Here is a 15,482-nt window from a genome sequence, read left to right as displayed (position 1 = left end):
CTTAGAAAAATTTACACCCTTTGGAGCGTATCTTGTCCCACAACAATAATCGTCATCCGTGTTGCCCGCGTTTCCTTTCTTTAACGTTGCGAGCCCGGCACTTTCCAGTCACGAATGGCATGCGCATTATCAGTGTGACCCAGCATTCTCGACAGGAAAGTAGCGAGCGACGAGTTTTCAGGAAAGGAAGCGCAAGCAGGGCAGATGACGATTATTGTTGTGGGACAAATATACACCCCAAAGGGTGCAACCGTTCCAAGAGTGTTAGAGAAAGGTACACCCTTTGGGGTGTATATCTGCCACACAACGATAATCGTCATCTGCCTTGCTCGCGTTTCAAGCTCGGCGCTCGCTACTTTCCTGTCGAGAATGCTGCGTCACACTGATAACGCGCATGCCGTTCGTGACTGGGACGTGCTGGGCTCGTAGCGTTAAAGAAAGGAAACGTGGGCAAGACAGATGACGAATATAGTTCACTCTTAAAACGGTTGCACCCTTTGGGGTGCGTATTTGTCCCACAACAATAATCGTCATCTGCCTTGCTGGCGTCTCCTTTCTTGAAAACTCGGCTCTGGCTACTTTCCTGTCGAGAATGCTGCGTCACACTGATAACGCGCATGCCGTTCGTGACTGGGAAGTGCCGGGCTCGCAGCGTTAAAGAAAGGAAACGCGGGCAAGACAGATGGCGATTATTGTTGTGGGACAAGATACGCCCCAAAGGGTGTAAATTTTTCTAAGAGTGTTGTGGTACAAGACAAACCCCAAAGGGTGTGAATGTTTCTAAGAGTGTAGAGTGTAAGCAAATTTACACCCTTTGGGTCGTATCTTGCCACACAAACATAATCGTCATCTGCCTTGTCCGCATTTTATTTATTTAACGCTCCGAGCCCGGTACTTACAAGTCACGAACAGTATGTGCGTTATCAGCATTACAGTGAATTCTCGACAGGAAAGTAGCGAGCGCAGCGTTTTCAAGAAGGAAATGCAAGCAAGACAGATGACAATTATCGTTGTGTGGCAAATATATATACACCCCAATGGGTGTACATTTGCCACACAACGATAATCGTCATCTGTCTTGTCCGCGTTTCCTTTCTTTAACGCGGCGAGCCCGGTACTTTCCAGCAACGAACGACATGCGCGTTATCAGCATTACATAGCATTCCCGACAGGAAATTAACAAGAAAGGAAATGCGGGCAAGACAGATGACGATTATCATTGTGTGGCAAATATACACCCCAAAGGGTGAAACCGTTTTAAGAGTGTAGAGTCTGTGGCAAAACTCTAACACTCTAATAAAAGTTTCACCCTTTGGTGTGTATATTTGCCACACAACAATCGTGATCTGTCTTGCCTGCATTTGCTTTCTTGAAAACGCTGCGCTCGTTACTTTCCTGTCGGGAATGCTATGTCATGCTGATAACGCGCATGCCTTTCGTTACAGCAAAGTACCGGGCTCGCCGCGTTAAAGAAAGGAAATGCGGACAAGACAGATAACGATTATTGTGTGGCAAATATACACCTCAAAGGGTACAACTGATTTACACTCTTAGGAAATTTACACCCTTTGGGGAGTATCTTGTCCCACAACAATAATCGTCATCTGTCTGGCCCGCGTTTCCTTTCTTTAACGCTGCGAGCCTGGTACTTCCCAGTCACGAACGGCATGCGCGTTATCAGTGTGACGCAGCTTCGCGACAGGAAAGTAGCGAGCGCCAAGCTTTCAAGAAAGGAAACGCAAGCACGGCAGATGACGATTATTGTTGTGGGACAAATATACACCCCAAAGGGCGCAACCGTTTTAAGAGTGTAGAGTGTAGGCAAAAGAGTACGCCCTTTGGGGTGTACATTTGCAACGCAACGATAATCGTCATCTGCCTTGCTTGCGTTTCCTTTCTTGAAAACGCCGCGCCCGCTGCTTTCCTGTCGGGAATGCTATGTCATGCTGATAACGCTCATGCCGTTCGTTACTAGGACGTACCGGCCTCGCCGCGTTAAAGAAAGGAAATGCGGACAAGACAGATGACGATTATCGTTGTGTGGCAAAAGGGTGCCATTTTGCTTAAGAGTGTACCCTCTAAGAAAAGTTTACACCCTTTTAGTCGTATCTTGCCACACAATAATAAACGCCATCTGTATTCTCAGCATTTCCTTTCTTTGACGCTGCGAGCCCGCTACTTCCCAGTAAAGAACGGCATGCGCGTTATCAGCATGACATAGCATTGCCGACAGGAAAGTCGGGGGCGCGGCGTTTTCAAGAAAGGAAACGCAAGCAAGGCAGATGACGATTATCGTTGTGTGGCAAATATACACCCGAAAGGGTGCACTATCTAAGAGTGAATATACCCCAAAGGCTGTACATTTGTACACTCTACACTCTTAGAAAAATTTACACCCTTTGGGGCGTATCTTGTCCCACAACAATAATCGTCATCCGTGCTGCCCGCGTTTCCTTTCTTTAACGCTGCGAGCCCGGTACTTTCCAGTCACGAACAGCATGCGCCTTATCAGTGTGACGCAGCATTCTCGACAGGAAAGTAGCGAGCGCCGAGTTTTCAGGAAAGGAAACGCAAGCAAGGCAGATGACGATTATTGTTGTGGGACAAATATACACCCCAAAGGGTGCAAACTGTTTTTAGAGTGAACGATAATCGTCATCTGCCTTGCTTGCGTTTCCTTTCTTGAAAACGCCGCGCCCGCTACTTTCCTCTCGGCAATGCTATATATCATGCTGTTAACGCGCATGCCGTTCTTTAATGGAAAGTACCGTGCTCGCAGAGTTAAAGGAAATGCGGACAAGACATATGACGTTTATTGATGTGTGGAAAGATACGACTCAAAGGATGTAAAGTTTTCTTAGAGTGTACACTCTTAGGCAAAGTTACACCCTTTGGGGTGTATCTCTGCCACACAACGATAATCGTCATCTGCCTTGCTTAAGTTTCCTTTCTTGAAAACGCCGCGCCAGCTACTTTCCCATCGGGAATGCAATGTCATGCTGATAACGTGCATGCCGTTCGTTACTGGAAAGACCGGGCTCGCCGCGTTAGAGAAAGGAAATGCGAGCAAGACAGATGGCGATTATCGTTGTGTGGCAAAAGGGTGTAATTTTGCTTAAGAGTGTACACTCTACACTCTTTGAAAAATTTACACCTTTGGGGCTTATCTTGTCCCACAACAATAATCGTCATCTGTCTTACCCGCGTTTCCTTTCTTTAACGCTGCGAGCCCGGTACACTCTAAAAAAAGTTTGCACCCCTTGGGGTGTATACCCAAGCAACAGAAAGTCCCCGTTACAATATCGGCCCGACTGCAAAACGGTTGGCGCGACCTCGGCGCCCGATGGAGGGCCGGTATCGGTGATTGACGCTGGCCTCACGTCCGCCGACCATCGGCAAGTGGCTTAGGCCCTACCACTGTAGCCGACGTGGCCGAGTGCACACTGCATGCGGGCCGACTACAGCCCAATATTTCGTAAGCACCGGTTTGCCGTTGGCCATCGGTCGGGTGCGGACGGTTATTTAAAATTATTTGTTGTATTAAAAAACACATCAGGTTTTTCTTTTTTTGCTATGTGTTGCGTTTTCAGGTCAACGATATACAGTTTATTAGAGGCGTGTAACTCGCACTGCCAATTAATATACGCGATATGCGCGTAATTCACAAGTGAAACATAATTAAACGCCTCTAATTCTCTGTACTCGTTAGTGTAAATACGCAACACGCAACAAAAGAAACACGTGAACGCAATGTTTTCTCTTTTTAGGTGTTTAATTTGCAATAATAAAATACATTAATTTTTTCGTGCAGCAGTGTTAACAATTTGCAAGCAGTCTTTGTTCCCTGAAACAGTATGATACAGCTGTCTGCTGACAGAGCTGGTCTGCTGTGAGAGTTTCCCATACTACCTGGGAAGCTCTCTTTCAGCCGTTCCCATGTTCTTGGCTCTGAACGGTATAGCATCCGGCATTTCTCTGTCACCGTCGAGAGTGAAGCTTGGATAGTTACAGTGCTCATAAAAACTGAAACAAACGAACAAACAAATGATATAGTAATGAATAACTCTGTGAACCATGCATATGATTTATAGTAAACTTTTTTCAGTCGTGTGCAAGAAATCCCGATCCTGACACAGCCACACACAAAATAATTATTTTGTCGTTGCACATGCATGTAATGAACATATACTCTGCTCTTTCAGTGAAAACTAGTGCGTTCAACTTCTGCCACGTGATTCACGCTTTAGAGCCGCCCAAGGAAACATGAGGACAGGAAGGATAGATTTACTGACTTGGCTCAGAATAACATTGCAAAAAAAAAAAAACATCCAGGCAGCGCGATAAATGAATACTACACATTGTTGCACAAACAAAATAGCACGCAAACTGCCATGAGACAAATGTATAGGTATACATAACGTCGAGACCGCGTTGACAAAGTATTACATGTAAACTACGCAAATGCAACAACAGAAAAATTGAGGAACAACTTACATATGGGCTGTTCGCAGAGTTTCACGTACGTGTCTTCTTGTCTGATGTTCCTAGATCTACTCTAATCCCCATGCGGAGAAGTGCCACACACAATCCATCCTTACCTGCAATGAACCAGACGTATATCGTACAGTACTGGGTATTTACAGTTTTGTTTTTTCATCTGTGGGAAGGAACGAAAGCAACTTATAATTAATTATGACTTTTCCGCAATGACAACCAGACAAGCGTCTTACCTCATTTCTTCCCTAATGGTGATAACAGTTCCGAGCATAGCAGGTCATTCACACACTGTGCTTCAATTTAAGCAGTGTCGTTCCAGTGTTTCCTAGAGAAAAATTAAGGAAAATACGTCACGCTTACAAGACAAAAAAAATAATATTAGAAATATATGCATGAAAGTACGTCTCACATTTCCCTGTCCCAACTCTCGAACGCTTATTGATCCGTTCTCATATAAAGCCTCTTTTTTTTTCTTCCTGTCAGAAAAAAATAAACACAAGAAACAAGGAGTTTATCATACGTTGCAAAACCATTTACACAATACAAAGCGAGTTTTGTTCACTTGAAAAAGATGGTCATGCATTACACAACGTGAAATTAAAATGCCACTTACGAGTACGCATACCTTGAACGGCGAGATACGGTGGCTCCACTGCATGCAAAGGGCTTGCGCTGTTCTTCTCCATGTCGCTATTGTGCAGTTTGCGTTTATATGCACAGTCCATGATAACAGAAATGCACCAACTAGTCTACCAAGAGACGCGGAACGAGCTGGCATTCAGAGCTAGCATTTGACGGCAACTCACGCCACTGCCTGCGCCCCCGCGCCATTTGGCGGGAACTCGCCTGCGCCCCTGCGAGCAGGCGGCGTTGCGTCTGACGAAGAAAAAATAGACAGCAAAGAAAGCCCCGTTTCGCTTTCTCGCCCCGTCCTCGCTGGTGGGAGCTGATGCTGACGCAGAGAATAGCCCGTCCCTGCTTTCCAAGAACCTCTTCATTCCTTCTGGGAGAGGAAGATGCGACCGCGCAAGCCGACCGCGGTTCCCCACGCTTTTCCTTTTTTTCAGGCGCCTCCTGTGTGCCCGTCGCCGTTTCCTTTTGGTCTGTGTGCACGCAATGAAAATCCACGTTCTATATTTTGCAGGGATTGGTAGCTCTATACGAATATGCTATAGCTTATGTATACAATAATTTTGACCTCTTCAATGCGTCGAACAGTACTTTGGGTGCTACGTACGTTAGCATGTAGGTTCTGTTTTCTTTTTTGGAAGTATTGTACAAATATTGTATAATCTTGTTTTGTTTCCTTTTGTACTTGCTCATTATTGTATACCTGTTATTACCGTGTGCAATTATCTTTGTTTTAGAAGTCTCGCTGTAAAGGCTCTGCCAAGCGAAAGGGGGCTGCGGCTTTGTCAATCTGTATTTGACAGCTTTTTCTGCGCCTCCGCTATCTGTACCTTTGCAAGGCAGAAAAAAAAATATTTTGAATTTTAATAAATATTTATCGTCAAAGCATCACGTCTATATGTGCACGAAGTTCGATAGGTGCGTGCATGCATACACAGTCAACACGCTTTCCAGGGAGCTTGCACGAAAATGGTCGATATGCATCACAGGAGACGGCGTTTGAAAAAACACTCATGATATACCATGAATTTATTAATTCTTAACTGCTTGATTGTTGAATGTCATTAGTCCATTGAGCAAAAATTGGAAGAATTTGATCTAACTCTAGTTCTTTCCAATCAAAACCACGTCGACAGCAGAATACATTGATTGGCATGCAGCCTTAATTATTCTTAGACGAATCAACAATAGCTACAAAAATTGCAGATTTTGACATCTCTTCACAATTCGGCTTCGTACAATCGCTTCTTCCACCCTCCCCAGTGAAAACATCCAACTGAAATGTTTTCCTAGAACTGTACAGTCCACGAGTCGCCTGCGCTTAGATCGTTTGACGATTTTTGCTGTGCTGCGACAGGGCCGTTTACAATTAACACGCCGTTCGCGAACAATTTTGCTTGACTCTTTCCGCATGTTCAGATGACTATTACGAGAACTGTCTAATGCAATATCCAGTTGATTAAAATTTATTCCTCGTTAAATAGTTATTTTCTCGATAGTACACCTAGACAAAAAGAAAGCAAGAATGAACGATGTAATAGTGTTACAAACATATCCGTTTTCGAAGCATTGAAATCTCGTGATTTTTCGCAAAGGAAATACTTCCGTGATATCTCTACTTCTACCGACTTGCACACTGGTCTTCACGTACTCCTGCTATCATAATAGTCGTCGTTGCATGCGCACCCGCATATATAGCGAGAATAAATTTGATTCTGATTTCATAATCCGGTCTAATTACTAGAGTTCGATCAGTCCAGAACAAAACACGGACCCATCCTTTAGCCGGAAGTTGATCTAACTGCCACATGAACTGTCACTAACATCTGTATGTGATGGTTGCTGTGTTCCGTGTGACTAACCGCCTTCATTTCGATGGGGGCGAAATGCGAAAACACCCGTGTGCTTAGATTTAGGTGCACGTTAAAGAACCCCAGGTGGTCAAAATTTCCGGAGTCCTCCACTACGGCGTGCCTCATAATCAGAAAGTGGTTTTGGCACGTAAAACCCCAAATATTATTATGATTATTAACCGCCTTCATCGCTTTTGTATAGCTGGTCTATATTCCGTCATCATATATTCGTCTGTCAATATTTGTTATGCAAAAATTAAAAAGAAAAGAATTGCTGCCTCTCACTTTTTCTTCAAAGCACTGCGCAGCCTGTCGGAACGCACTGGCGCTTGTGAACGCGTGGCGTAAAGGCTCAATTTCAAAGTAAAGTGTTGTTCAATTCCTAGCAGTACACTCCTAAGAAAATGTACACCCTTTGGGTGTATATTTGCCACACAACAATAATCGTCATCTGTCTTGCTTGCGTTTAATTGAAAACGCTGCACTCGCTGCTTTCCTGTCGAGAATGCTCTGTCATGCTGATAACGGGCATATGTCGTTCGTGACTTGGAAGTACCGGGCTCGTCGCGTTAAAGAAAGGAACTGTAGACAAAACAGATGACGATTATTGTTGTGGCAAAAGGGTGTAATTTCGCTTCCATTCTAAAAAAAGTTTACATCCTTTGGGGTGTATATCTGCCACACAACGATAATCGTCATCTGTCTTGCTTGCGTATCTTTCTTGAAAACGCCGCGCCCGCTACTTTCCTGTCGGAAGTGCTGTGTCATGCTGATAACGCGCATGCCGTTCGTTACGGGGAAGTACCGGGCTCGCAGCATTAAAGAAAGTAAATGCGGACAATTAAGACAGATTAAGACAAGAAGTTTGCAGGGACAACATGGCCACAATTAGTACACGCCCGGGGTAGTTGGAGAAGTATGGGAGAGGCCTTTGTCCTGCAGTGGGCGTAACCAGGCTGATGATGATGGTCTACGACTATTTAAGACGGCTACAAGACGCCTTCTTGCGCACGTCTGGAAGACGTTCTGCAAAAGACGGCTAAGAGACGTCTTGCTAAGATGTCTGCTGCTTACATCTTGTCAAGACGTCTTTCAAACACCGTCAGAAGCCTGCTTGAGAACGTTTTGCGCAAACGTATGGAAAATGTCTGCGCTAATCTGTTTTTGGATATGTCTAAAATGCTTTTCTTGGCTTACACGACTGTCACATATCCCAAAATGACTATACCTAGTATAAATACGTGCACTTCTTGGTACCCTGCCATAGCGTCTATACGAACGTCACGGAAAAAAGCATGCAGGAGAGTGCTTCTTTTTCTTTTGTGCTGATCTAAAGCTATAAAAATAAAACAATTACGTTTATAGATATCGAAGCATTTTGAAACACTGAACATAGATTTTCTCATTATATTACCTAGAGGAAAATCTAGCGCTGTGGTATGCATGAGAATGCCGGTATATTGTGGCTTCGGATTGGCATTGTTCTCGGAGAGCCAGTACACCTTGAACATAGAGGGAACTATGGCGCTAGTGTCTACGGGAGCTGCAGTGAGAGCGGTTGTACCAGCATGGTAATTATGGGAAGTATATGTATCTGCCTAAACTTCGTCCTTTTGGCTTGAAGCAGCTTTGTGACTTCGTAAACTGGTCATTTTCGCCCCTATGTACTGCGTAATAAATAATTAAATAAACATCATTAAAATTGTACGACGGCAGGATTCGAGCACAGGAACTCTAGCACAGAAGCCTGATATTGAAACCGTTAAGCCACGGACGCATGTATCGACAAACGAATGAAACGCACTTATGAATTTATCGCAGATATGACAGTGCCTTGAGACGCTTGGCGCATTTCGATTTAGCCACCTCGTTGCAATTAATATCGTTGCAATAATTAACCGTTGCAATTAATAACACTTGTGCGTGTTCGCGGCGTCTTCTGCACTTCGAAGAGTATAGATCGCGCGGAAACTTACCACAAGATTTATGTAGCGTAATATAAAAAGCCACAAGAACGTCTGAATCCACAAGCACGAAGATCAGAGAAATCCATGTACTTCTCATCATAGAGTCTATGATTTCCATGGTGGTACAACGACTGCAGCACCAGAGTTCCCTCTAGTAATTGTTGTATGAAACTCTACCTTGAAGAAGCGCCTGGTAAGCACCATTTCGTCTGTCACAACGATTAATTTTCTACTAAAACAGCACGTAAAAAGTTGTTTTAGCTTTATTATTACACAAAACATGTTTTGTTTAACTATGAGAATTTGTTATTGCATGCACAATTATATGAAACGTAAAAACTATCAGCGGGCCGCTAAGTTGGAGGACGACAAAATTCGCGCTCACTTTGGAACAGTTTGTCGTCTGTTCTTGCTTTCCTTCGCTTGGTTATGCATTGTAGGTGAGTAAACTTCACTGGAAGATGTAATATGCGTGAACGAAAACCTTTTATGAAGATTTTCCTTTAAGAACGCGTTATTTGTGTAGCCATATCTCCGTTTTAGACGAAGCCTCTTACAACACCAGCCAACACAAGCCTCGCACACATATACCGTCATTCCCATGACGGCACAGCGCCACTTAGGAAACTCCCATAGACGGTGGCGCCAGATATCCCTCTAGGTGTTATAGTGAGAAACTCTATCACTGTCAATAACAAAGTACGAAGCGGCGTCTGCCAAGGCGTCTGAGTGAGCCCAGTGAACGCGCTGTCGCGCGTCTTTCTGAATGCAAACCGCCATTCCTCGCGAGGCGCGGCAAGCAGAGACCACACGTACGCTTGAGGACGCGCGCAAGCTCGCGTCCGCGCGCCTCGCGAGTAATGGCGGTTTGCATCCACAAAGACGTGCGACTTCACTGGACTCACTCACAGACGCCTTGGCAGGCGCTGCTTCGCACTTTTTTATCGACAGTGTTTCAAAATGCTTTGATATCTATAGACGCAATTGTTATATTTTTATAGCTGTTAGGTCAGCGCAAAAAGGAAAGAACCACTTTTCTTGCATGATCGATATAAATCTGCTTCACTGGGAGTTCAACGTTCCGCGCCGGTGTCGCCGGCGCGAGTCAACCCAAGCGCGCGATAACAGAGAGAAGCTGTTCCCCGAGATCACGCCGCGTTTCGACGCGTACGAGCCATGCCGCACCGTCTGCGCATGCGTGGGCGCGTAAACGCGAGCTTGCGCGCGCCCGCGGGCGTACGTGTCGTGTGGGCTTTAGGCGCGCGGACGCGAGCTTGCGCGCGTCCGCAAGCGTACGTGTGGTATGGGCTTTAGATCAGCACAAAAACGGAAAGATTAAGCACTTTCTTGCATGATACAAATCTGCTTCACTGAGAGTTGAATGTACCGCGCCGTAGCTGCGTAGCCAGGCGCACAGACACGAGGAGCCCAAACGAGCGATAACAAAATTGGCAGTGCTTTAATTAGCTCGGCTATGTCAGGATATACGTAGCGAAAGCATATCATGGTTAGCCTTGGTTAATCTTGATTGCAAGTCCAGATTAGTCTGGTTGTCTAGCTATGTTGCGGCGTTCAGTCAGTCGTTCGGCGCGCTGTTCGTCCGTTTCCTGGGCGATTCGTCTCCTCTTTATCTCGTTCCAATGTCGATTCCAGGCCTCCTCCTGCTTATCAGAATTGTCACCGTCCATACTGCCGCCTCCACTGTGGTTGCGGCGCCCGCGAGCTCTCCTTTTCAATCCCCCGACATGTTATCACGCATGCGACGCAGCGGCGAAGCGAGCGTAAGCGAGCGCAACGACGAGGAACGCGGTGTGACGTCATCCCAAACGGCGGCGGCGGAAAGGCGCGGCGCTGCGCAGCGGCGGAACACCTGTGGCTCGGTGTTACTAAAGTCCGGTGCTACTAGTGGCGCATGCGCAGTAGAGACTACGGAGCGAGAGAAATATCCACGGCTAGGCAACACCACCTAGAAAACTGGTGTTGGGCTAGGCGCGCGTTGTGACGTCATGTGCCGCCTCGGAGCAGCGCCACGGCGAAATCGCAAGTTCGCGGCCAGTAAAGCGTTCGCTTTAAAAAGCAGCTGTTCACCGATGGTTCACGGAGATCGCGCCTCGTTTCGACGCATACGAGCCATGTCGCACTGTCTGCGCATGCGTAGGCGCGCGGATGCGAGCTCGCGCGCGTCCCCAAGCGTACGTGTGGTGTGGGTATAAACGCCAAACTACGCGTACGCGTGCCGGCGCGCGAAAGCTCGCGCCCACGCGCCTCACGTATGCGCAGGGACCGATCGTACGCGTCGAAGCACGCTAAGAAATAGCATTGTCAAACATATGGCGACACCCATGGCTGCCGCTTCAGCGCGAATTCTAATGATGGCTACGTTTCACTCCCGTTGATCGCCAGGAACTATTGGAATGAGCTTTCGCTTTCTTTAAACTCATCTGAAACGTTAATTATGGGCGCATAGTGCGTCCAATTTGTGAGATCGTTCTGCGATTTCGCGCCCTTAGGCTTAACGAGACGCGTCCGCACAGCAACAGGATTATGGTGGCTAGCATGGAGGAAGGAAAGAAGAGGACGGAGCATACCGCAACGTGATTGCAGCCGAAATCTGCTGGGCCAGTGGTGGCCCAACACGTGATCGCACGTCGAAGTGCGCGGTTGGTTTTAGTGTTCCCGCTCTGCAGGCAAATTAAGCCACGGCAGGGCAGCTCACCAAGTGCGCACTGAATAAAAACTACTGGCATAGCTACTGGGAACCAAACCAACCAAACGTCTGCAGCAAATCTCGATTCTTGCTCCCTGATCTCGACGCAAGAGGTCACGTGTTGGGCCGAATCCGATGCCGAATCCTTCCCCCCTCACCCCCACATACACCTAAAATGTCATTACTAGAGCTTTTTCACTCATTTTATCATTTGAGGTTTCTTTTCACTTGCCTCGACCTTTTCACTTAAAATTTTATTGTGGCTAGTAGCTTACTGCATTATTGTTGGTGCAGACGTGCATAGCTTTTAATTCACACTTTCACTTTATTTCTGCAAATCGTGACAATAGGACAAGCGAATTAGAAGCACTAGTGGCGCCTGCCTCATCCACATTTTCTCACTTCATCATTGTTTTAAATTTACACTGTAAACACTATGCACATACACAATTATTCAAATATATACGCAGGACAAATTTCATTATATTTTTGAAAGAGAAGGAGGTAGCAAATTAAAAATTATTTCTAGAGGTATGGATAGCCTATGCCTAGAGAATGAATTTGTTGCTGTATGTTCACTTCGCTTCAAATTGCTTTGCATGCTTTTTTGACCCTGGAAAAACCTATAACCTTCATGAAGTTCATGCCGAAGGGGTAACTGCAGTTACCCCTTCGGCATGAACTTTGGGTGTGCACGTTAAGGAACCTCAGGTCACCAGGTGGTCAAAATAAATCCAGGGCCCTCCACTAAGGCTTTTCTTATGGTCTACTATCCAGCTTAGGGACTTTAAACTTCACAATTTCAATTATATTGGCTCTGAAACTACTAATAAGGAACATCAAAGAGAGTGACCTAATAACAAAAATACATAATTTAATCACCATAGGAAAGAGAATGAAGATGGACTGACAAAGCATTTGTGGTCCATCTTCATGCTGGACAAGGTTCTAAAGACATGTATGGAAAATGTAGCTGTTGGAAAGTGCATGTGTTTGAGCAAAATTGGAGTAGTTCACAACTTCAGGAACACAGTGAACAGCCATTCTGATAATGTGCAATAGCACTAGTTCCTTTCATTCAGGTTGATATCCAGCTTCTGCTACAAACATCCTTGAACATAAATATATCTGCAGTGCAACCAAAGCATGTTGTAGAAAAATGCCTTCATGAGCCGCCAACCATTACCTACTATCACAAATGGGTGGCTGCTTTCCTGTGAGCTGTTCCTGGTTAGATGCTATTATCAATGAATGCAATCTGTGCTAAAAGCTATTATTCAACTCAATATAAGCATCTAGCCCTTCTAATATTGCAATTTAAATAGGGATAAGTGCTAAAACCAATGTCAACAGTAGCTTTGCAAAGCACCACAGTTTCCACTCACCTGAACAAACACACAAATGCTCACTTATACAGTGACCGCCAAACAAAAATACATTACATTAAACAAATTACTTTATTTATAACACAATTACAATTACCTTATATTTATTGACAGTAAAAAGATAAATTTCCTTGGCCGAAAAACTTATCGGTTATCACAGCAGGGTGAAACTGACGAGTAAAGCATACTCTTGAACACATTAACAATACAATGAATATGAATTGTTGATGAGTGATGCAGAATCTCCTGTACATACATTTTAAAACAAAACAAAGACATATGTAATGACATGCCTCTGCATTCTTCTGGCTTGCTTATTCAGTGAAATCATCAAAAATATTATTCGGATCAATGCTGAAGTACATGGGCTCGACTGTATCATCGGCGTCTTCGATGCTTTCTTCAATTTCCCTTGCTCTTTCTTCATGAGCCACTGGGTCATATGGCAAGATCCGTGTTGGGCGGCTGTATCCTGAATGTGGAGAAGATTGAACAAGGTTGCAGAGTAAGCATGAGGTTTTACAAATACCTTGTGTGCTTGCCCTGCCTCATACTTCATAGCATAAAAAACTACAGTTGTCCAGATTCAGTACAGGTTCACAAGAGAGTTTGATGATGGTGGACACTGCAGCCAGTGTGGGAGGAATTGCAGCCAATGGCATGCAAAGCAAACCCAATTACAAAGAACAAAAGCAGAAAAATGTACTGCTTCCAATGCTTGTACAGTGCAAGAGCTTAGAGAGTTCACAAGTTAGGATAGATGATTTAGGCTTCATATCTTGCAAAAGGGTTTCACACGTTCTACTCACTGCACCTTTTGTGAGTGTGCCTACAGGGGCAGCTTCACAGTCGATCACCCTTGGTGATATACAGTAAAATCCCAATAATTCGAAATATTTTCATTTGAACTGACAAATCATTCAAACTTCAAAATCTGCATAATGGTTACTTCAAAAAACTCAATACCATGGACTATTTTTCAGACAAACCCGAGCCGAAAGTTCAATGTGTGAAGGGTTGTGTTCCTAGCTACTGGAATGTCGCCTGCAGTAAAAATGAGGAGGAAAGAGGTGCAGGAAGCTGAGATCGAACTGGAGCAAGAAGAACCAGAGCGGCAAGCGCTCTCCTTTTCTATCTGGTTTAAAAGGAGGAGGAAGGAGACCTTAGCATGTGCTTGATCACGTTACCTGATGTAAGGCTCATGGAACAGCTATCGTGAGTATGTGTAGAACATGTGCCAAAAATGCATAGTTGTCCTACAACTGAGAGATTTCATGATAGTTTAGGAAGTTTCGGTTTCCAAGAATGCCAGTTGTGTTAGCAACAATATATATGATATCTGACTGCAACAGTTCCTCACGATGTGACAGCAGCGATATTAAAAGGCCAAGATCCATGTTTGGCAAATGCATATGGTGTTTGGTGTGCCCTACTGAAGGTCAACACCACAATTCACTGCTCTCCTGCTGCTTTTGCACCATGAAACTAGCAAATTTTCTGGTTGAAATATCCAGTGAAGTACGCAAACAAGACAGTCACATCTCACAGAAACAGAGACTAGTTGACTGTTGTGAAGTAGTTCTGGTTACCATTTTTACTTGCCAATGTGAGCTAATGTGCGCTGTCATGCGCGGGTGGCTATACTAGTTGGAGAACAGTAGAAAAACTAGTATCTTTTAGCAAACTTAGGGCACAGAACTTTGCAAATGCATGGCAAGGTCAGCACCTTAAGCCTGGCCATGCCTGCACATTACAGCTAAGCACAACCTACGTCAAGTGTGGTTGCATGCACTGTATACAGTAGAACCTCATTGATACAATCCGATTACGTACAATTTCCCAGCGCTGATGTTTGTGATCAAGAACACAAAAAGTAACCCAATACAGTTAAGCATCTTTTTTACCGGTTCATACGTTTCCGGAAAATACGATATTTTGGCACCAACATTCAGTACATTGCCAAACTGAGATCATATGATACGTTTTCCAGTCACCAGATCTCGTGTAAACAAGGAACAGTGGTAGGTGCGCATGACTGAAAACAGGAAAACAGTAGCCGCCTGCCGCAGCAGCTTCCATGCAATATACTCACCCACCCATGTTACGTGGAAATGCCGGCGCGCACTCAGTTTCCTATTCCGGTATCAGCAAATATCCTCCCACGTCGCTGCACGCCGCATTCACAGCTATCACTGCCAATCTTATTGTGATAAGCATTTTCACATATCTGTTTCCTAGTGTATGAGGCATAGTGTGGTTGGAAGCGTACTGCTGTTACTTGCTGCAGGCAGCACGAAGTGAGTGTCACATTTCGCTCTGGTGGCACCCACCAGCTCGATTTCATTTCGATTTCCTGTCACCATCTTAAAATGCTATGCGATAGGAAAACGGTCACATGGCTCTCAAGTCGCTTGGGCCCCACTAGCTCAAAACGCATCAGCAT

At 45.0% G+C, this 15,482-nt stretch overlaps 1 protein-coding gene and 1 long non-coding RNA gene across 3 annotated transcripts in view; both read right to left on the bottom strand.

Annotated features, from left to right (window-relative positions):
* Positions 1-3,742: 3,742 nt before the first annotated feature.
* On the bottom strand, positions 3,743-5,352 carry LOC142573106 (uncharacterized). Of its 2 annotated transcripts, none has more exons than XR_012826220.1 (5): positions 5,111-5,352; positions 4,907-4,973; positions 4,731-4,822; positions 4,495-4,657; positions 3,743-4,023 (listed from the first exon to the last, which is right to left on the bottom strand). It is a non-coding gene; the product is annotated as an uncharacterized LOC142573106 (long non-coding RNA). The 2 variants fall into 2 exon arrangements; XR_012826225.1 differs by having other exon boundaries at positions 4,495-4,598.
* Positions 5,353-12,508: 7,156 nt separating this feature from the next.
* The window catches only part of LOC142559637 (putative ATP-dependent RNA helicase TDRD12), a 220,059-nt gene continuing 217,085 nt past the window's right edge, over positions 12,509-15,482 (bottom strand). Inside the window, exon 33 of the mRNA XM_075671233.1 lies at positions 12,509-13,511. Within this exon, the coding sequence (XP_075527348.1) occupies positions 13,354-13,511 (158 nt within the window). The 3' untranslated portion in view covers positions 12,509-13,353. The remainder of the gene's footprint in view (positions 13,512-15,482) is intronic.

The sequence above is a fragment of the Dermacentor variabilis genome, chromosome 1 (assembly GCF_050947875.1).
Source record: "Dermacentor variabilis isolate Ectoservices chromosome 1, ASM5094787v1, whole genome shotgun sequence".
NCBI classification, from domain to species: domain Eukaryota; kingdom Metazoa; phylum Arthropoda; class Arachnida; order Ixodida; family Ixodidae; genus Dermacentor; species Dermacentor variabilis.
This window is presented reverse-complemented; position numbering and strand designations above follow the sequence as displayed.